The sequence below is a fragment of the Haematobia irritans genome, chromosome 5 (assembly GCF_050003625.1).
Source record: "Haematobia irritans isolate KBUSLIRL chromosome 5, ASM5000362v1, whole genome shotgun sequence".
Classification (NCBI taxonomy): domain Eukaryota; kingdom Metazoa; phylum Arthropoda; class Insecta; order Diptera; family Muscidae; genus Haematobia; species Haematobia irritans.
The window spans coordinates 30320572-30345027 of NC_134401.1; the positions used below are offsets into that span (position 1 = coordinate 30320572).

Below are 24456 nucleotides of genomic sequence, written 5' to 3' on the forward strand. Positions count from 1 at the left end.
AATAAAATTTTGGCAAAATTTTCTATAGGAATAAAATTTTGACAAAATTTTATAGAAACAAAATTTTCTATAGAAATAAAATTGTGGCTAAATTTCCTATAGAAATAAAATTTTTACAACATTTTCTATAGAAATAAAATTTAAACAAAATTTTTTATTGAAATAAAATTTTGACAAAATTTTCTATAGTAATAAAATTTTTACAAAATTTTCTATAGATATAAAATTTTGACAAAATATTCTATAGAAATAAAATTTTGACAAAATTTTGTAGAAACAAAATTTTCACAAAATTTTCTATAGAAATAAAATTGTGGCTAAATTTCCTATAGAAATAAAATTTTTTACAACATTTTCTATAGAAATAAAATTTTGACAATATTTTCTATTGAAATAAAATTTTGACAAAATTTCTACAGTAATAAAATTTTTACAAAATTTTCTATAGATATAAAATTTTGACAAAATATTCTATAGAAATAAAATTTTGATAAAATTTTCTACAGAAATAAAATTTTGACAAAATTTTATAGAAACAAAATTTTCACAAAATTTTCTATAGAAATAAACTTGTGGCTAATTTTTCTATAGAAATAAAATTTTTACAACATTTTCTATAGAAATAAAATTTTGACAAAATTTTCTATTAAAATAAAATTTTGACAAAATTTTCTATGGTAATAAAATGTTTACAAAATTATCTATATATATAAAATTTTGACAAAATATTCTATAGATATAAAATTTTGACAAAATTTTATAGAAACAAAATTTTCACAACATTTTCTATAGAAATAAAATTGTGGCTAAATTTCCTATAGAAATAAAATTTTTACAACATTTTTCAGAATTTTCACAAAATTTTCTATCGAAATAAAATTTTGAGTAAACTTTCTATAGAAATAAAATTTTGACAATATTTTCTATAGAAATAAAATTTTGACAAAGTTTTCTGCAGAACAATATTTTGACAAAGTTTTCTATAGAAATAAAATTTTTACAACAGTTACTGTAGAAATAATATATTGACAAAATATTCTATAGAAATAAAATTTTGACAAAATTTTCTATAGTAATAAAATTTCGACCAAACTTTCTATAGAAAAAAAATTGTGGCTAAATTTTCTATAGAAATAAAATTTTGACAAAATTTTCTATAGAAATAAAATTGTGGCTAAATTTCCTATAGAAATAAAATTTTTACAACATTTTCTATAGAAATAAAATTTAAACAAAATTTTCTATACTAAAAAAATTTTTACAAAATTTTCTATAGATATAAAATTTTGACAAAATATTCTATAGAAATAAAATTTTGACAAAATTTTATAGAAACAAAATTTTCACAAAATTTTCTATAGAAATAAAATTGTGGCTAAATTTCCTATAGAAATAAAATTTTTTACAACATTTTCTATAGAAATAAAATTTTGACAAAATTTTCTATTGAAATAAAATTGTGACAAAATTTCTATAGTAATAAAATTTTTACAAAATTTTCTATAGATATAAAATTTTGACAAAATATTCTATAGAAATAAAATTTTGATAAAATTTTCTACAGAAATAAAATTTTGACAAAATTTTATAGAAACAAAATTTTCACAAAATTTTCTATAGAAATAAACTTGTGGCTAAATTTTCTATAGAAATAAAATTTTTACAACATTTTCTTTAGAAATAAAATTTTGACAAAATTTTCTATTAAAATAAAATTTTGACAAAATTTTCTATGGTAATAAAATGTTTACAAAATTATCTATATATATAAAATTTTGACAAAATATTCTATAGAAATAAAATTTTGACAAAATTTTATAGAAACAAAATTTTCACAACATTTTCTATAGAAATAAAATTGTGGCTAAATTTCCTATAGAAATAAAATTTTGACAAAATTTTTCAGAATTTTCACAAAATTTTCTATCGAAATAAAATTTTGAGCAAACTTTCTATAGAAATAAAATTTTGACAATATTTTCTGTAGAAATAAAATTTTGACAAAATTTTCTATAAAAATAAGATTTTGACAAAATTTTTATCAAAAGATTCAAAATAAGTTTTTTTTTTAATTTGATAAAATTGTGTTAGTAGAATATTTTTGGAACAAATGGCAACCGTGTCCGCAAAGCAAATCAGGTGGTTAGATTATATGGGTCTTAAAATAAAATGGTCTGATATGGCCGATATGGACCGATATGGCCCATTTGCAAAGCTATCCGAACTACACTCAATAAACAGTGAATCCCGCAGAAAGAAAATTTTTGTTAATTTTAGAAAATTTAGATTAATTTTAGAAAATATTAATTAATGCAGATGTCACGCCGATTTCGCAAAATAAGTAAATATTTTTCGATGAATTCAAGAAATTTTATTAAAAAGAAATAATTTTTTTCGCTTGTTAAAGAAAATTTCGAAGTTTGGTTTTCGAAATTGTAAAAATGTCTTTAATACCATACGAAGTTCATGATGGGCGCATTATTGGTAAATATTTATTTACGAATTTTAAAAAATTTGGTTGGAGACTAGTAAAGGGTGATTCTTTTGAGGTTAGGATTTTCATGCATTAGTATTTGACAGATCACGTGGGATTTCAGACATGGTGTCAAAGAGAAAGATGCTCAGTATGCTTTGACATTTCATCATGAATAGACTTACTAACGAGCCACAACGTCGAATTTTCAGTGAATGGGCCCTAGAAAAGTTGGCAGAAAATCCGCTTTTTTATCGACAAATTTTGTTCAGCGATGAGGCTCATTTCTAGTTGAATGGCTACGTAAATAAGCAAAATTGCCGCATTTGGAGTGAAGAGCAACCAGAAGCCGTTCAAGAACTGCCCATGCATCCCGAAAAATGCACTGTTTGGTGTGGTTTGTACGCTGGTGGAATCATTGGACCGTATTTTTTCAAAGATGCTGTTGGACGCAACGTTACGGTGAATGGCGATCGCTATCGTTCGATGCTAACAAACTTTTTGTTGCCAAAAATGGAAGAACTGAACTTGGTTGACATGTGGTTTCAACAAGATGGCGCTACATGCCACACAGCTCGCGATTCTATGGCCATTTTGAGGGAAAACTTCGGAGAACAATTCATCTCAAGAAATGGACCGGTAAGTTGGCCACCAAGATCATGCGATTTGACGCCTTTAGACTATTTTTTGTGGGGCTACGTCAAGTCTAAAGTCTACAAAAATAAGCCAGCAACTATTCCAGCTTTGAAAGACAACATTTCCGAAGAAATTCGGGCTATTCCGGCCGAAATGCTCGAAAAAGTTGCCCAAAATTGGACTTTCCGAATGGACCACCTAAGACGCAGCCGCGGTCAACATTTAAATGAAATTATCTTCAAAAAGTAAATGTCATGGACCAATCTAACGTTTCAAATAAAGAACCGATGAGATTTTGCAAATTTTATGCGTTTTTTTAAAAAAAAAAGTTATCAAGCTCTTAACAAATCACCCTTTATTTAGCAAATGTTTGTGCTTCATTTGTGTGTAATTTTTCCCCCTTTTTTAGTTCATTAAACTAACGTACTCAAACACAAATATTATAGTCAAGAAAACTTACTCAAAACATAATAATTTCATGATCTTAAATATATTTCAGTTCATGGAATTAGGGTTCACTTTTGTGTACCTCAATAAAAAAATACTTGTGCCAAGTTTCGAATGTTAGCATGATTTCAACAGACGGGCGGACGGACATTACTATATCGACACAGAATTTCACCACGACTCAGCGCATATATATATACATTATGGACTGTTCGATTGATATTTCGATGTGTTACATACGGAATGACAAAGTTAATATACCACCATAGAATGGTGGATGGTATAAAAATTGTCACTTATGAAAAATGCATCCAATATCATCTAATTCATCTAATAATATTAAATAAATTCTTTTTAAATATTTAAAGTTAATACTTTAATTGTTGTTTTTATGTATGCTAGGTCTAACGACTTCATTCTAGTTGAAGTGTGGCTTGTTAACATAAAAAGTCAATTTATTAATTTGCCAAAATGTAGAGAAACAAGTGCATACGGCCCAATTTCGGCTAGGCGGAATCAATTACACTGAAAAAAAAATGTCGAGAGACCAAAGAGGGAAAATCCTTAAAATACGAATGCGAATTGTGCTTAGCATAGATATAAAGTTTTTTCCTAAATAAATTTTTACTTGAACATTTTTTTAAATTTTAAGAAAATTTTTCATTGAAAAAATATTAGTGAACGTGCCGGACAGACTCAGAATTTGTATGGAATCCATAGTCTTTTTACAGATTTGCACCCGTTTGAATCCTTTTTATATCAAAACATAAATAAATCTCTAGCTGGAGCAGTATCCCTAATGATATGAAGGGTGTATAGAATTCTATCTAATCAAAATGTTGACTAACTTTTGACAGAAACACAAACTGTGTCAATATTCTGTCATAGCAAGCAAACAAAAATTTGCACAACCCAAAAGCGATAGCCATTATTGGTTTAGCAAATATTTCAAACTCCCATTTCATAAACTCTCATTTAAAAGTTAATATGTCAAGTATTAAACCCTTGTCAAAAGATTTGCAAAAAATTGCTATAGAAGAATTAAATGAATTGCCCTCGCGAATATCACAGGACTTAGAGACCCTCAAGACTTGGATAGAAAAACAACCTCATCTCAAGGCAAGAACGGCGGATCAATGGCTTATACAATTTCTAAGAGGTTGCAAATATAGTGTGGAAAGAGCCAAAGAGAAAATTGACCTGTATTTTACGTTGAAAACAAAATATCCAGAAGTTTTCGGTTTTACCGATGTGGATGATCCAAAATTTCAAGAATATTTTAATTTAGGGTATATCAGACAAAACATTTTAAATTCCTCCAATAATACATTCACACATTTATTTTCATTATCTTCCAGATGCTGTTTATTGCTTCCAAAGCCTCTGCATGGCAATGGTCCCCGTATAGTCGTGGGTCAATTAAATTATAACTCTGAGGATCAGTTCATAGAAAATGTTTTTTATGCTGCTGTTCCTATGTTTGAGCTGGCAATGCTCAATGATCCCTATGCTGGCATTCAGGGAATTGTGTATATTTTCGATTTAAATAAAACCAATTTTAAACATTTTCTACAATTGACGCCAAATTTTTGTAAAAAAGCTGTATGGTTTTTGGAAAAATCAATGCCATTAAGGATTCGAAGTGTTTGCTTTATAAATGTTCCGAAATTTTCACAACAATTTTTCAAGTTATTATTACCTCTGCTTTCGGAAAAACTAAGTAAAAGGGTAAGTGAAAAATACAATTATTTATTTAAATACTATAAATAAAAATATAAATTTATTTTTGCAGGTCCACATTTTGGGAAATGACATTAATGAATTAACCCAACATATACCACTGGAATATTTGCCTCGTAACATGGGTGGTTCCAATGGAGAATACAGTGAACTGATTCGAGAATTTTCGAAAGACATCCAGGCCCATCATGATCATTTTAAGGAAAATATCCACTATGGAACTATTGAAAATTTACGTCCTGGAAAGCCTATAGATTTAGATGGACTATTCGGTATAGATGGATCTTTTCGAAAATTATCCATCGATTAAAAGGCAAGTTCTACATGGTGAAATATACTAGGGGCCAGAAAAAAATTCAATGTTACGACTTAATATACATTTATATTATCAATATTCTTATTTAAAATAATTGTCAATTAAATATACACAAATATTTTTTTTCTGACTCAATCATGAACTTAATTGATCCAATTATTATACCCTCCATCATAGGATGGGGGGTATATTAACTTTGTCATTCCGTTCGTAACACATCGAAATATTGCTCTAAGACCCCATAAAGTATATATATTCTGGGTCGTGGTGAAATTCTGAGTCGATCTGAGCATGTTCGTCCGTCCGTCTGTTGAAATCACGCTAACTTCCGAACGAAAAACGCTATCGACTTGAAACTTGGCACAAGTAGTTGTTATTGATGTCGGTCGGATGGCATTGCAAATGGGTCATATCGGTCCACTTTTACGTATAGCCCCCATATAACGGGACCCTCAGATTTGGCTTGTGGAGCCTCTAACAGAAGCGTATTTCATCCGATCCGGCTGAAATTTGGTACATGGTGTAAGTATATGATCTCTAACAACCGTGCAAAAATTGGTCCACATTGGTCCACAATTATATATAGCCCCCATATAAACCGATCCACCGATTTGGCTTGCGAGGCCTCTAAGAGAAGCAAATTTCATCCGATCCGGCTGAAATTTGGTTCATGGTGTTAGTATATGATCTCTAACAACCGTGCAAAAATTGGTCCACATCGGTCCATAATTATATATAGCCCCCATATAAACCGATCCACCGATTTGGCTTGCGAGGCCTCTAAGAGAAGCAAATTTCATCCGATCCGGCTGAAATTTGGTACATGGTGTTAGTATATGGTCTCTAACAACCATGCACAAATTGGTCCACATCGGTCCATAATTATATATAGCCCCCATATAAAACGATCCACCGATTTGGCTTGCGAGGCCTCTAAGAGAAGCAAATTTCATCCGATCCGGCTGAAATTTGGGATATGGTGTTAGTATATTGTCTCTAACAACCATGCAAAAATTGGTCCACATCGGTCCATAATTATATATAGCCCCCATATAAACCGATCCACCGATTTGGCTTGCGAGGCCTCTAAGAGAAGCAAATTTCATCCGATCCGGCTGAAATTTGGTACATGGTGTTAGTATATTGTCTCTAACAACCGTGCACAAATTGGTCCACATCGGTCCATAATTATATATAGCCCCCATATAAACCGATCCCCCGATTTGGCTTGCGAGGCCTCTAAGAGAAGCAAATTTCATCCGATCCGGCTGAAATTTGGTACATGGTGTTAGTATATGGTCTCTAACAACCATGCACAAATTGGTCCACATCGGTCCTTAATTATATATAGCCCTCATATAAACCGATCACCAGATTTGACCTCCGGAGCCTCTTGAAAGACCAAAATTCATCTGATTCAGTTGAAATTTGTTACGTGGTATTACTATATGGCCTCAAACGCCCATGCAAAAATAGATCGGTATCGGTCCATAATTATATATAGGCCCCATATAAACCGATCCCCAGATTTGACCTCCAGAGCCCCTTGGAAGATCAAAATTCTTCCCATTCGGTTGAAATTTGGTACGTGATGTTAGTATATGCACCCAGAGAAGGAATATGATCACCTCAAACATGTTTTAAGAGCAAAATGTTATTTTTGTGTGGTGACCATGTAACATAGTTTTCGCAACCGTGTTATTTTCTCGGAAATCATGTATCTGATTTCGGCAAGCAGGTTATATTTGACGAGAAAATAACATTTTAGTGGCAAACATGCTACATGGTCACAATACAAAAATAACATTTTGCTCTTGAAACATGTTTGAGGTGATCATATTCCTTCTCTGAGCGTGGTATCCAACAACCATGCAGGAATTGGTTCCTATCAGTCCATAATTATATAAAGCTCCCATATAAACCTATCCCCAGATTTGACCTCCGGTGCCTTTTGGAGAAGCAAAATTCATCCGATCTGCTTGAAATTTGGTACGTGGTGGTATTATATATGTTATTTAACAACCATGCCAAAAGTGGTCCATATCAGTCCATAATCATGTATAGCCCCATATAAACCGATCCCGAGATTTGGTTTTGGAGCCTCTTGGAGGAGCAAATTTCATTCGAGTGAGTTGAAATTTGGTACATTGTCCTAGTATATGGTCGTTAACAACGATGTCCATATCGGTCTATAGTTATATATGGCCCTCAGATAAATCGATCACCAATCACACAAAAATTGGTCCATATCAAGTTCATAATTGTATATAGTCCCCATATAAGCGACCCCCATATTTCAATTCTGGCTCTCTACGTACTGTGCAAAAAGTCCATATCGATACGTAATTATTTGTAGACTTAATTATACATAACTTTTTTGTCTAATATATACCACGTATGGACTAACTCACAATTTAGAACACGATGTTAAGAAGTTTTAAGATAGGTCTTTCGTAGAAGTTTCTACGCAATCCATGGTGAAGGGTACATAAGATTTGGCCTGGCCGAACTTACGGCCGTATATAATTGTTTTTTATTTGAAATGTCTTCAATCACGAAAATCACAGTTTTAATTGTACATAAAAACCAGTGAGTAAAGTAGAAAGTCGGACGGGGCCGACTATATCATACCCTAAACCACCCCTACTGAATTAGTAAACATAAGCATTTGTGGGGTATCATTGATATAGGTTTTGGAGTATCATTGGTATAGGTTTTGGAGAACATAAAGGGGGGTACATGTTTATGGGTGTCTTGTCACAATCTGAGCAGAAATGTCTAATATTAAGAGCTATAGTTTATTTTGCTCCAAAAGAGTTAGTATGCCACTAATATTGAGTCTATTATTAAAAAAAGAGGAAATCGGTCAATTAGTTGTGGGGTAATAAATCCAAATTTCTTCAAATAGGGCAATAGATTTATGCAAGAGCTACATGTAAGTCTAAATAGGATCGGCTAGTACATCACAATGTGAAATTTGAGTAACATTGGTTAATAAATAAAAGTATTATGGTCAAATTTGGGAAAATCGAGTGATGCATATATATGGGACCTATATCTAAATCTGAACCAATTTATATAATATTTTGCAGGTATGATTGATACCACAGAAGGTTACTTTGTGTAAAATTTGAGTACGATCTGTTAATAAATTAGGCCCCTATGGTCAAAAATAAGGTTATTAGGGACAAATTTTTCAAAATCAGCCGATACATATATATGGGAGCTATATCTAAATCTGAACCGATTTCGATTAAATTGCGCACATACAGTTAGAGGTATAGAATATTATATTTAGCCAACTTTGAGTACTATCGGTTGATAAATAAGGGTTTTACGGCCAAATTTGGCAAAATCGGGCGATACATATATATGGGAGCTATATCTAAATCTAAACCGATTTCGATTATTTTTGACACATATTGTCAGTACCATAAGAGATTAGAGTAAGCCAAGTTTGAGTAAGATCGCTTAATAAATAAGGTTTTTATGGCCAAATTTGGGAAAATCGGGCGATACATATATATGGGAGCAATATCTAAATCTGAACCGATTTCGATGAAATTTTGCAGACTTAAAGGGTGATGATAAAGTCTACTATGTGCAAAATTTGATGACGATCGGTTTGTAAAAAAGCGCAACGTGACTCCATTTGTTGAAATCGGGCGGAACATATATATGGGAGTTATATCTAAATTTGATCCGATTTCTTCCAAATTCAATAGCGTTCGTCGTTGTGCCCAAAAAACACCCTGTACCAAATTTCATCCAAACCGGTTAATAATTGCGACCGGAATCCTGTGAACAACAAATACATGAACAGACGGACGGACGGACACCAAGCGCTAGATCGACTCAGGAGGTGATTCTGAGTCGATCGGTATATATTTTATGGGGTCTAAAATCAATATTTCTGGTAGGCACATTTTTTGGCCGATCAAACTTATTATACCCTAACCACTATGTGGTTTAGGGTATAAATACTTGATTAAAAAATTAGTTACTTTAATTAGCAAATTTTAATTAATTTTAGAATTGATTCAATTAAAAATTTAATTGATCATAATTGCAAAATGCAATTAATTTGTTAACTACAAGTTTTCAAATACTTTCTTAACTAACTTCGTATTCCCTCAAAAATCCGCGTAAAAATCTATTCAAATCTCACAAGATTTAACTTTAAAAGCCTCACGGAGGAACAAATATTGGCTGGTCCCACAATCCAAACGTGCAATTTTTCGCCACCGTAACTCGTCCAAAAAGCAACCATACAAAGAATGATCCGAAAATTTAAGGCCACACCTAAAGAAGGAATATGGTCATGTTTCAATAGCTTCGAGGGACTTTTTGCCGTGAAATATTTTTCGTCGCAACATAACATGCTTGTGGAAATTAGATATAAACACACAACGAAAGAATATGATTTCCTGAAATATTTTTCAACGGCAAAAATTTTTGTTTTTGGTAGGCAACATAGAACATTTTCGTCGCAAAAATATTGTTTTCTTCTCAAAAATAAAATATTTGCCAAAATTAGAGACATAATTTCCGAGAAAATAACATGGTGGCGGCAAATATGTTACATGCTCCCCATACAGAAATAACATTTTGCTCTTGATACATGTTCGAGGTAACACAAAAAATTTAGACTGGCAAGAACCAAGGAGTTGCACGAAAGTGATCAGTTTCCAAAGTTGGTTTTCTAAGAAATCTTTTCAACTTGAGCAGTTTGTTAACACAAAATATTATCGAGTTTATTTTATTTAATTTTATTTATTTAGGTCATCTGAAAACTTACACTTTCGATTGGCCACCAAAGCTTCGATGGTAATGGTGTGGCGTTCCTTTAAGGCTGGTCACTCCCCGTTCGTAGACCGTGGAGTCAAATTGAATGCCAAAAATGATTGGAAAAAATGTCCTAAAAAAAGCATTGAAGCCCTGGGCAGAAAAACTCTTTGGCCGCAGACCATAGACATTCCAACTCCCAATCTCGTAGGTTCGATTCCTGCTTCGACCGAATACCAAAAAGTGTTTCAGCGATGGATTATCCCACCTCAGTAATGCTGGTGACATTTCTGAGGGTTTCAAAGCTTCTCTAAGTGGTTGCACTGCAATGTGGAACGCCGTTCGGAATCGGCTATAAAAAGGAGGTCCCTTGTCATTGAGCTTAACATGGAATCGGGCAGCACTCAGTGATAAGAGAGAAGTTTACCACTGTGGTATCACAATGGACTGAGTAGTCTAAGTGAGCCTGATACATCGGGCTGCCCCATAACCTAACCTACTAATTGGCTTAAAAAAGAAATTCCTCGTTTCACAATGACCACCAAAAAAACTCTGCGAATCGTAATCCATTGGACTTTTGACCCAGGGGTATATTGGAAAGTAATTTTGGCACTATACCCAGAGTAGGAATATGATTTTTTGATTTCAGCAAACATTTAATGTTTGCCTAGAAATTTTTGCGGTACATATGTTCCCCATTAAACATATTTAATCGTATTCCTTCTATGCGTGTAAAAAATGTCCAAAGTGTCGATCATTTCAAACGGGGTTTCGAATGGATCCAAATACGACACAGCCAATTTTCATGATTGGTGTGATGGCTTTGTAGGCCGTTTGATCGTTTTTATACCCTCCACCATTTTTCTTCTTCTTCCTCTGAACTTAGAAAGTGTTTTTTCGCGGCAGCTCCGTTTTTTTTTTTTTCAATAAAAGTGTGCACATGTGGGATTTTTTGCATAAATCCTATCAGGAAATTAATACTGTGTTCTGTTTTGTCAGGAAAACTGAAGTTTCCTTGAAATCTGGTAAGTTCTTCACGTTTTTTGTACCCTCCACCATAGAATAGGGGGTATATCAACTTTGTCATTCCGTTTGTAACACATCGAAATATTGCTCTAAGACCCCATAAAGTATATATATTCTGGGTCGTGCTGAAATTCTCAGTCGATCTGAGCATGTCCGACCTCCGTCTGTTGAAATCACGCTAACTTCCGAACGAAACAACGAACGACTTGAAACTTGGCACAAGTAGTTGTTATTGATGTAGGTCGGATGATATTGCAAATGGGCCATATCGGTCCACTTTTACGTATAGCCCCCATATAAACGGACCCCCAAATTTGGCTTGCGAGGCCTCTAAGAGAAGCAAATTTCATCCGATCCGGCTGAAATTTGGTACATGGTGTTAGTATATGGTCTCTAACAACCATGCAAAAATTGGTCCACATTAGTCCATAATTATATATAGCCCCCATATAAACCGATCCCTCGATTTGGCTTTCGGAGCCTCTAAGAGAAACAAATTTCATCCGATCCGGCTGAAATTTGGTACATGGTGTTGGTATGTGGTATCTAACAACCATGAAAGAATTGGTCCACATATGTCCTTAATTATATATTAGTATATGGTATCTAACAACCATGCAAAAATTGGTCCACATCGGTCCATAATTATATATAGCCCCCATATAAACCGATCCCCCGATTTGGCTTGTGGCGCCTCTAAGAGAAGCAAATCTCATCCGATCCGGCTGAAATTTGGTACATAGTGTTAGTATATAGTCTTTAACAACCATGCAAAAATTGGTACACATAAGTCCATAATTATATATAGCCCCCATATAAACCGATCCCTCGATTTGGCTTTCGGAGCCTCTAAGAGAAACAAATTTCATCCGATCCGGCTGAAATTTGGTACATGGTGTTGGTATATGGTATCTAACAACCATGAAAGAATTGGTCCACATATGTCCTTAATTATATATAGCCCCCATATAAACCGATCCCCAGATTTGGCTTGCGGAGCCTCTAAGAGAAGCAAATTTCATCCGATCCGGCTGAAATTTGGTACATGGTGTTAGTATATGGTCTCCAACAACCATGCAAAAATTGGTCCACATCGGTCCATAATTATATAAAGCCCCCATATAAACCGATCCCCAGATTTGACCTCCTGAGCCTCTTAGAGAAGCAAACTGCATCCGATCCGGTTGAAATTTGGTACATGGTGTTACTATATGGTCACTAACAACCATGCCACAATTGGTCCACATCGGTCCATAATTATATACAACCCCCATATAAACCGATCCCCAGATTTGACCTCCGGAGCCTCTTAAAGAAGCAAATTGCATCCGATCCGGTTGAAATTTGGTACATGGTGTTGGTACATGTTCTTTAACAACCATGCAAAAATTTATCCATATCGGTTCTTAATTATATATTAATTAAGATTTGGCTTGCAGCCTATTAGAGAACTAAATTTCATCCGATCCGTTTGGAATTTAGTACGTGGTTTTAGTATGTGGTCACTAACAACCATCCAAAAATTGGTCCATATCAGTTCATTACTATTTATAGCCCCCATATAAACCGATCTCCAGATTTGACCTCAGGAACCCCTTGGAGGAGCAAAATTCATCCAATCCGGTTGAAATTTGGTATGTGGTGTTAGTTTATGATCTCTAACACCCATGCAAAAATTGGTCCATATTGGACCATAATTATAAAGGGTGATTCTTTTGAGGTTAGGATTTTCATGCATTAGTATTTGACAGATCACGTGGGATTTCAGACATGGTGTCAAAGAGAAAGATGCTCAGTATGCTTTGACATTTCATCATGAATAGACTTACTAACGAGCAACGCTTGCAAATCATTGAATTTTATTACCAAAATCAGTGGCAGAAAATCCGCTTTTTTATCGAATCAAATTTTGACAGAATTTTCTATAGAAATAAAATTTTGATACATTTTTTTATAAAAATAAAATTTTGACAAAATTTTCTATAGAAATAAAATTTTGAGAAAACTTTCGCTAGAAATAAAATTTTGATAAAATTTTCTATAGAAATAGAATTCTGACAAAATTGTCTATAGATATAGAATTTTGACAAAACTTTTCTGTAGAAATTAAATTTTGACAAAATTTACTATAGAAATCAAATTATTGACAAAATTTTCTATAGAAACCAAATTCTGACAAAAGTTTCTATAGATATAAAATTTTAATATTTTCCTATAAAGTCAATATTAAGTTAATTTCTTTAAAAATTTAAATTATCGGTTTAAGTCATACCATCAAAGCCAATTGTGGGTAAATTCTACCTTTTTGTAGAAATAGCAATTTTCCCCTGTTGGCGCAAAAAAAAATTATTTAAAATTGCGAAACATTTTAATGCAAAGGATATTTATACATCCAAATAAGTAGTCGCTATTAGGAGTAATCATAACATAATGAGCGTATAAAATAAAGAAAATAATAAATCATTTGTAGACTTTGATCACAAAAATTGTCTACAAGAACAAAATTTTGACAAAACTTTCCACAGAAATAAAATTTTGATAAAAATTTCTATAGGAATACAATTTTGGCAAAATTTTCTATAGAAATAAAATTTTGGCGAAATTTTCTATAGAAATAAAATTTTGGCAATATTTTCTATAGAAATCATATTTTGACAAAATTTTCTAAAAAAATAAAAATTTGGCAAAATTTTCTGTAGAAATCATATTTTGACAAAATTTTCGATAGAAAGAAAATTTAGAAATATGTAGAAAATTCTATAGAAATATAATTTTCACAAAATTTTCCTTAGAAATATAATTTTCAAAAAATTTTCTACAGAAATAAAATTTTGACAAAATTTTCTATAGAAATAAAATTTTGACAAAATTTTCTATAGAAATAAAATTTTGACAAAATTTTCTATAGAAATAAAATTTTGAAAAAATTTTCTATAGATATATAGTTTTCAAAAAATTTTCTATAGAAATAACATTTTGACAAAATTTTCGATAGAAATAAAATTTTCATTCATTTTGTTTTGTTATTTTTGGTTTTGTTCTTTAAGCGTTGTTGTTGTTTTTTGATTTCAGCTTAAAACCATGCATTGACTAAACTACAAGTGTAACTTAACCAACAGAGGAAAAGAATATTTGTCACACACACGTTTCGGAATTACCACATTCCTCATCAGCATCCTCTACTTGCAGCAAAACTATCAACCAATTATCAGAATAAATTCAGGCAGTTCATTAAACCCAACAATGAACCACACTTCAACCTTCCGAAAAAATGTTTTGCATGATAGCCGGCTTACGCCGAAATAAAAATTTTGATAAATTTTTTATAGAAATAAAATTTTTACAAAATTTTCTATAGAAATAAAATTTTGACAAAATTTTCTATAGAAATCAAATTTTGACAGAATTTTCTATAGAAATAAAATTTTGATAAATTTTTTTATAAAAATAAAATTTTGACAAAATTTTCTATAGAAATAAAATTTTGAGAAAATTTTCGCTAGAAATAAAATTTTGACAAAATTTTCTATAGAAATAAAATTTTGAGAAAATTTTCTATAGAAATAAAATTTTGAGAAAATTTTCTATAGAAATAAAATTTTCTATAGAATTAAAATTTGACAAAATTTTCTATAGAAATAAAATTTTGACAAAATTTTCTAAAGAAATCAAATTTTGACAAAATTTTCTACAGATATAAAATTTTAATATTTGCCTAAAAGTCAATATTAAGTTAACATCATGTGTCTATCTCATCTACTACAAACCTCAAATCAAGTACTGTGAGATTCCGGATAGCAGTTGGGATAAAATTGATCGTGTCTCCCTAGATTAGTTATTCTCGTCGTCACAATTCTTACCTATTCTAAAGGGTGATTCTTTTGAGGTTAGGATTTTCATGCATTAGTATTTGACAGATCACGTGGGATTTCAGACATGGTGTCAAAGAGAAAGATGCTCAGTATGCTTTGACATTTCATCATGAATAGACTTACTAACGAGCAACGCTTGCAAATCACGTCGAATTTTCAGTGCATGGGCCCTAGAAAAGTTGGCAGAAAATCCGCTTTTTTATCGACAAATTTTGTTCAGCGATGAGACTCATTTCTGGTTGAATGGCTACGTAAATAAGCAAAATTGCCGCATTTGGAGTGAAGAGCAACCAGAAGCCGTTCAAGAACTGCCCATGCATCCCGAAAAATGCACTGTTTGGTGTGGTTTGTACGCTGGTGGAATCATTGGACCGTATTTTTTCAAAGATGCTGTTGGACGCAACGTTACGGTGAATGGCGATCGCTATCGTTCGATGCTAACAAACTTTTTGTTGCCAAAAATGGAAGAACTGAACTTGGTTGACATGTGGTTTCAACAAGATGGCGCTACATGCCACACAGCTCGCGATTCTATGGCCATTTTGAGGGAAAACTTCGGAGAACAATTCATCTCAAGAAATGGACCGGTAAGTTGGCCACCAAGATCATGCGATTTGACGCCTTTAGACTATTTTTTGTGGGGCTACGTCAAGTCTAAAGTCTACAGAAATAAGCCAGCAACTATTCCAGCTTTGGAAGACAACATTTCCGAAGAAATTCGGGCTATTCCGGCCGAAATGCTCGAAAAAGTTGCCCAAAATTGGACTTTCCGAATGGACCACCTAAGACGCAGCCGCGGTCAACATTTAAATGAAATTATCTTCAAAAAGTAAATGTCATGGACCAATCTATCGTTTCAAATAAAGAACCGATGAGATTTTGCAAATTTTATGCGTTTTTTTAAAAAAAAAAAGTTATCAAGCTCTTAACAAATCACCCTTTACATAGCCCCCACATAAACCGTTCCCCAGATTTGACCTCCGGATCCTTTTGAAGAAGCAAAATTCATGCGATCCGGTTCAAATTTGATACATGGTGTTAGTATATGGTCTTTAACAACTATGCCGAAAGTGGTCCATATCGGTCCATAATCATATACTCGTATAGTCCACATATAAACCGAACCCAAGATTTGATGTTGGAGCCTCTTGTAGGAGAAAATTTCATCCGATTAAGTTGAAATTTGGTACGTTGTGGTAGTATATGGCAGTTAACAAACGAGCCTAACTAGACCCATATCGGTCTATAGTTATATGTAGCCCTCAGATAAACCGATCCCCAATCACACAAAGATTGGTCCATATCGGTTTATAATTGTATATAGTCCCTATATAAAGCGACCGCCACATTTCAATGCTGGCTCTCCAATTACTGCGCAAAAGTCCATATCGGTTCGTAATTATTTGTAGACTTACCTATATATACATTTAATGTCTAATATATATGTTACCACGTGTGGACTAATTTACAATTTAGAAGACGATGTTAAGATACCTTGCCATCGGTAAGTATTATTACAATCAATGTAATTGGATTGTACACGCAAAAAATAATTCTTTCCTCCCAAACGAAATTTTAGACAAACAAAGTTCGTTTCTCATTTGCTTTTCGCTGTAAGAAGAAAAGTATATACTTTTTGTGATAAACCTTTATTCTTTTCCAGGATGTTAAAACAATTTCATAAAGATTAACTCAAAAAAAAAAAAAAAAAAAAAAAAAAAAAAAAAAAACATTGTTTTCTTGCTAATTGCATTTTCCCTCACATCCACGAGGTTTTTAGTTCTTAACACCTTTTCCTGTAATACCAACAATGTAGAAGAAATTATACGATTTTATAATTTTTTTAAATTTTTTACCTTTCGCCTGGACGGAGAATCGAACCGCGGACCATGCACTTTGTAAGCCAACACACTAACCACTGAGCTATGCACCTGTTATGGTCATCAATGGAGAAATATCCATATAAGTTATATTTATGTAGCATAGCTTGCGGCGCCCACGAACCGAATAAACAAAATTTATTTAACAGAAACAAACATTTAGTTTGGCAACGTGGAACAGTGGTTGCTACGTCCGACTTGCATGCCAAGGGTCGTGGGTTCGATCCCTGCTTCGACCAAACTTTTGTTTGTTTGTTTGTTTTTTTTTACATATATTCCAGATATGTTCGGAAGAATTCGAAAAAATGTTCAACATTATATTGTAGTATATTACATTTTGAACTGTAAAATGTGTCTTATTAAAGACCTAAAGTCAGAAAAGAACAGTGTTTGATATAAACGAAATGGACTGTATTGTTGTTTCAAAAATAACTTTTTTTATTGAAAAAATAAAAATTATGTAACAAACGAATTTTTTGGTGATAAAAGTTTAAAATTTTCGAAACAATTCAAAAAACTCTAACAAAAGAAAAACGTTTTCGGTACACGTTTTTCAAACATTTCTTTCTTTGCGTGTAGATGACAGTCTTTCGTAGAAGTTTCTACGCAATCCATGATGGAGGGTACATAAGATTCGGCATGGCCGAACATACGGACGTATACACTTGTTTTATATTTCCGGTTTGAATAATAGTATTTTAAATTACAAAAAAAATAGAACTTTATTTTTTTGCATTACATATCAGTTGCCCTGTAAACATATTTTGGATTGGTCTCCTTTTAAAAACTATAGAATTTTTGTTTTATCACTGCTCCTATTTTATTGCCTATTATCCATTTAATCCACTGTTAATTTCCTAAATGATCCTCCTACACCCAATAACCCATCCAAATCAAGTGGCTTCCCCGGGCGTAACTTTTCGTCTGTGCCAAAACTCTCATTTTCTTTAAAGAATTCACGATATTCTTGCAATTTCTTAAAATACTCCTTAGTATGTTCAAGGCAATCACCATTTCCACCACCCATACATTTGGGCAAATATTCTAAGGGAATGTGTTGGGTTAGATCCTTAATCGTAGGTAATATATGGACCTGTAAATAGGCAAATTAAATTTTAAATTTTATTTCATATTTTTATGTGTATTTCTTACCCTTTGGCGTATTTTTTCCGATAACATGGGGAGTATCAACTTGAAGAATTGTGCAGCAAATACAGGAGGACATACAAAATAAATACCACGAATTCGTAATGGTATTGACTTTTCCATATACCAAACGGCTTTTTTGCACAAATTAGGTGTTGCCTGCATTATGTGAGTAAGTGTGGATTTTCTCATATCGATTAAATAGACAATTCCTTGTATCCCAGCATAGGGATCATTGAGGATTGACAATTCGAACATGGGACTTGAGGCGTAATATACTTTCTCCAGCGTATGCTTCTGGGAAGTATAGTTTATCTGCATTATCATAATGCGGGGTCCAGTCTCATTCAGAGGTTTGGGTAGAAGGGTAAATGTGCTGTTATAGAAATTGATTTTATTTCTAATATAACAGATTGAAACCAACTTTAGTTTTCCTTTGTTACATACCCTATATTGAAATATTCTATAAATTTTGGATCATCCACATCTGTAAAGGAGAACATATCGGGATATTTCGATTTAAGTGTAAAATATAAATCGATTTTCTCCTTAGCCCTTTCCAAACTGTATTTACAACCTCTTAAGAATTGTATAAGAAATTGATCACCCGTTCGTGCCCTCAAATGTGGTTGCTGTTTTATCCATGTTTTAAGGGCTTCTAGATCATCTGGAATTCTTGAGGGAACCTCATTTAACTCCTCTATGGCAATTTTTTGTAAATCTTCTGGAAGTGGTTTAATATTTGCCATTAGAATAGGTCTATCTTCGGCTATGACTACGGTATTACTAATAATAATGATAAAAAAATTTAGTCCGAAAAATTCTGGTATAATAAAACACCCTATACTCGTAATATTCAGATATTGGCTAATCATTAGTTTTTTACCCACTAATTATAGAACCAAAAAACGTTTTGTTTTTATACCCTCCACCAAAGGATGGGGATATATTAACTTTGTCATTCCGTTTGTAACACATCGAAATATTGCTCAAAGACCCCATAAAGTATATATATATATATATATATATATATATATATATATATATATATATATATATATATATATATATATATATATATATATATATATATATATATATATATATATATATATATATATATATATATATATATATATATATATATATATATATATATATATATATATATATATATATATATATATATATATATATATATATTCTGGGTCGTGGTGAAATTCCGAGTCGATCTGAGCATGTCCGTCCGTCCTTCCGTCTGTTGAAATCCCGATAACTTCCGAACGAAACAAGCTATCGCCTTGAAACTTGGCACAAATAGTTGCTATTGATGTAGGTGTTGCAAATGGGCCATATCGGTCCACTTTAACGTATAGCCCCCATATAAACGGACCCCCTAATTTGGCTTGCGATTGCTCTAAGAGAAGCAAATTTCATCCGATCCGGCTGAAATTTGGTACATGGAGTAAGTATATGGTATCTAACAACCATTCAAAAATTGGTCCACATCGGTCCATAATTACATATAGCCCCCATATAAACCGATCCCCCGATTTGGCTTGCGGAGCCTCTAAGAGCAGCAAATTTCATCCGATCCGGTTGAAATTTGGTACATGGTGTAAGTATATGGTCTCTAATAACCGTGCAAAAACTGGTTCACATCGGTCCATAATTACATATAGCCCCCATATAAACCGATCTCCAGATTTGACCTCCTGAGCCTCTTGGAAGACCAAAATACATCTGATTCAGTTGAAATTTGGTACGTGGTGTTAATATATGGCCTCAAATACCCATGCAAAAATCGGTCGAAATCGGTCAATAATTATATATAGGCCCCATTCAAACCGATCTCAAGATTTGACCTCCGGAGCTCCTTGGAAGAGCAAAATTCGTCCGATTCGGTTGATATTTGGTACGTGATGTTAGTATATGGTATCCAACAACCATGCAGGAATTGGTTCATATCAGTCCATAATTATATATAGCCCCCATATAAACCGATCCCCAGACTTGACCTCTGGTGCCTTTTGGAGAAGCAAAATTCATCCGATCTGGTTGAAATTTGGTACGTGGTGGTAGTATATGATATTTAACAACCATGCCAAAAGTGGTCCATATCAGTCCATAATCATATATAGCCCCCATATAAACCGATCCCGAGATTTGGTTTTGGAGCCACTTGGAGGAGCAAATTTCATCCGAGTCAGTTGAAATTTGGTACATTGTGCTAGTATATGGCCGTTAACTACCATGTCTAACTAGGTCCATATCGGTCTATACACAGAAAAAAATATCACCAAAATATTTCCAATTAAAAAGTTAATTGAAGTTGAAAATTTTTTCAGTTAATAAATTAATTGATAAAATTAACTTTTTAATCATGATAGAAACATTAAGTTAATTAAGTCAATGATTGAAAATTTTTAAATTTTTAATTAAAAAATTAATTGACACAATTAACTTTTTAATCAAATTCGGAAGACTAATTCCCTTTCACTACCGAAATAAACCTAATGTTAAAAACTTTAATTTTTCTTCTCTTTTTACTTGAACTAACAGCATGTAGAACAAAAATTGCCATTTTGAAAACCTGTCCATTTACTAGAAACATACAGTAGAAAAATTGTCTCAAATTTACGTATTTTTCGTTTATTTCTAAAGAAGTTTACAAAAATGTATTTTGGACCTCACCAATATGGAAAATATTTATAGGTTATTTAGATTACTTTAAAATAACATCGAGAAATAAATCAAAACTAAGTGGAAAAATAGAATTTGGTGTCTTTTTCGAATGTCCTTCAAAGCGGACATCGGTAGTGGAAGGGTTAAAAAAAAGTGCTGATTTTTTTTTAAATTTTTAATTAAAAATGTATTTCAAACAATCATTTGTTAATCCAAATAAACAAATTCAGAAAGTAATTAAAAATAGTTACCTTTTCTAATTGATAAATTAATTGAGTTTTGCAATCAACATCAATTAAATTTTTAATTGAATCAATTAAAAAATTAATTGAAATTTGCTGAAAAAATCAATTAATTTTTTAATCAAGAATTTTTTCTATGCCCAATTAAAACTGTTATTGATACTATCATTTTCGTGATTGAAGACATTTCAATTTAAAAAATTAATTGTATCAATTAATTTGGTGATTGAATCAGAAAAAAATTTTTTTGTGTGTAGTTATATATAGCCCTCAGATAAATAGATCCCCAATCACACAAAAATTGGTCTATATAAAGTTCATAATTGTATATAGCCCATATATAAGCGACCCCATATTTCAATTCTGGCTCTCTACGTACCGTGCAAAAGTCCATATCGATTCGTAATTATTTGTAGACTTACCTATACATAACTTTTTTGTCTAATATATACCACGTAAGGACTAACTCACATTTTAGAAAACGATGTTAAGAAGTTTTAAGATACCACAACCCAAGTAATTCAATTGTGGATGACAGTCTTTCGTAGAAGTTTCTACGCAATCCATGGTGGAGGGTACATAAGATTCGGCCTGGCCGAACTTACGGCCGTATGTACTTGTTTTTTTTTTTTTTTTTTTGGTTTTATAAAAGAGAGCGCTTGAGCTCTCTTGTCACTGTTTACTTATTTAAATATGTTAGAGTAAAATTTATTCCCATATTAAACTTGTTTGTTATCGTCATTCATAGCAGTCTTCCCAGTCGTTTATTTTTCGATATACTTATTTCGATAAAATTCATTTTTATTGTTACTAGATGTTAGTGTTTTAAATATGACAACAAACTTGATTGTAGACAATAAACATTGACATCAGCATATGCATTTTAAATAAAGGAATAACAATAGTAAACAAGTATATACGGCCGTAAGTTCGGCCAGGCCGAATCTTATGTACCCTCCACCTTGGATTACGTAGAAATTTCTACTCAAGACGGTCATCCACAATTGAATTACTTGGGTTGCGGTCGATGGCAAGCCATCTTAAAGCTTCTTAACATCATCTTCTAAGTTGTAAGTTAGTCCATGAGGGATATATATTAAGCAAAACAAAGGCCAATTAAATAGGTATATATTCAGTTCGTGACCGGTATATATAGGGAAGAAATAACTACAAATCGATATAAACTTTTGTGCTGTAATTATAGAGCCAGAATTGAAATATGGCGGTGGCTTATTATGGGAGCTATATACAATTACGAACACGAGTCTACCAAAAATGGCAGACTTTTAGTGTTTGGTAGATTGGTAGAATTCCAAATTAAAAAATTCCCCCTCCAACTATGAAATGCTTCATAAATTTTCTATAGAAATAAAATTTTGACAAAATTTTCTACAGAAATAAAATTCTGACAAAATTTTCTATAGAAATAAAATTTCGACAAAATTTTCTATAGAAAGAAACTTTTGACAAAATTTTGTAAAGACATTATATTTTGACAAAATTTCCTAAAGACATTAAATGTTGACAAAATTTTTTATAGAGATAAAATGTTGACAAATTTTTCTATAGAAATATACAATTATGACAAAATTTTCTATGGCAATAAAATTGGGTATCGGTTTATTTGGGGGCTACATATAATATATATCGATAAGAATCAATTTTGGCATGGTTGTTATTCGGCCATACACTAGCGAAATCTATCAAATTTCAACGGGATCGGATGAATTTTGTCTCCTTTAAGAGGCTCCGGAGGTCAAATCTGTGGATCGGTTTATATGGGGGCTATATATAATTATGAACCGATATTGACAAATTCTTTCATGGTTATTAGAGACCATATAATAGTACCACGTACTATGTTTGAACCGGATCGGATGAATTTTGCTCCTCCAAGAGGCTCCGGAGGTCAAATCTAGGGATCGGTTTATGTAAGGGCTATAATATATAATTATGGACCGATATGGACCTATTCTGTCATGTCTGCACCTGAATCGGGTGAAATTTGCTTCTCTTAGAGGCTCCGCAAGCCAAATCTGGGGATCGGTTTATATGGGGGCTATATATAATAATGGACCGATATGGACCAATTTTTCCATGGTTGTTAGAGACCATGTACCAAATTTCACCTGGATCGGATGAAATATGCTTCTCTTAGAGGCTCTGCAAGCCAAATCTGGGGATCCGTTTATATGGGGACTATAGGTTAGGTTAGGATGAAATATGCTTCTCTTAGAGACTCTGCAAGCCAAATCTGGGGATCCGTTTATATGGGGACTATATGTAAAAGTGAAACTGATATGGCCCATTTGCAATACCGTCCGACCTACATCAATAATCACTACTTAGGCCAATTTTCAAGTCTATAGCTTGCTTCGTTCGGAAGTTAGCGCCATTTCAACAGACGGACGGACGGACATGCTTAGATCGGCTCAGAATTTCACCACGACCTGGCATATATATACTTTATGGGGTATTGGAGCAATTTTTGATGTGTTACAAACGGAATGACAAAGTTAATATACCCCTCATCCTATGGTGGAGGATATAAAAAACTTATATTACCTTGCCATCGGCAATTGTTACCACAACTCAAGTAATTCGATTGTGGGTGACAGTCTTTAGTGGAACTTAGTGTGCACCCATGACGGTACATAAGGCTAAACTTTCGGTCGTATTTACTAGTTGACATTAGTTTTTCAGAATTTGACCAAGAAAATAAATCGTTTATTACCTGTTTATCAGTGCTTATCATTATAATAGGGAGCCACCGTGGTGCAATGGTTAGCATGCCCGCCTTGCATACACAAGGTCGTGGGTTCGATACCTGCTTCTACCGAACACCAAAAAGTTTTTCAGCGGTGGATTATCCCACCTCAGTAATGCTGGTGACATTACCGAGGGTTTCAAAGCGTCTCTAAGTGGTTTCACTGCAATGTGCAACGCCGTTCGGACTCGGCTATAAAAATGAGGTCCCTTGTCATTGAGCTTAACATGGAATTGGGCAGCACTCAGTCATAAAAGAAAACTTCACCACTGTGGTATCACAATGGACTATATAGTCTAAGTGAGACTGATACATCGGGCTGCCACCTAACCTAACCTAAACACATCATTATAGTACATCTATAACTTTGCTCCCAAAGGTCTCATACAGTTTTTATTTTTAATGCAAAAAATTAATCCACATTTAATTTTCTAAATGAAC

General features: G+C 32.8%; 2 protein-coding genes across 2 annotated transcripts in view; one reads left to right on the top strand and one right to left on the bottom strand.

The window, feature by feature from the left end:
* Positions 1-4543: 4543 nt before the first annotated feature.
* Positions 4544-5606, top strand: LOC142239609 (alpha-tocopherol transfer protein-like). Its single transcript, XM_075311402.1, has 4 exons — positions 4544-4845; positions 4915-5069; positions 5157-5284; positions 5349-5606. The coding sequence occupies exons 1-4, from the start codon at positions 4544-4546 to the stop codon at positions 5604-5606; spliced, it is 843 nt and encodes a 280-aa protein (XP_075167517.1).
* A 12327-nt stretch (positions 5607-17933) lies between these two features.
* Positions 17934-24456, bottom strand: part of LOC142239610 (uncharacterized) — a 9730-nt gene continuing 3207 nt past the window's right edge. Inside the window, exons 5-7 of the mRNA XM_075311403.1 lie at positions 18769-19107; positions 18328-18697; positions 17934-18268 (exon numbers count right to left, since the gene is read on the bottom strand). Of these exons, the coding sequence (XP_075167518.1) occupies positions 18014-18268; positions 18328-18697; positions 18769-19107 (964 nt within the window). The 3' untranslated portion in view covers positions 17934-18013. The remainder of the gene's footprint in view (positions 18269-18327; positions 18698-18768; positions 19108-24456) is intronic.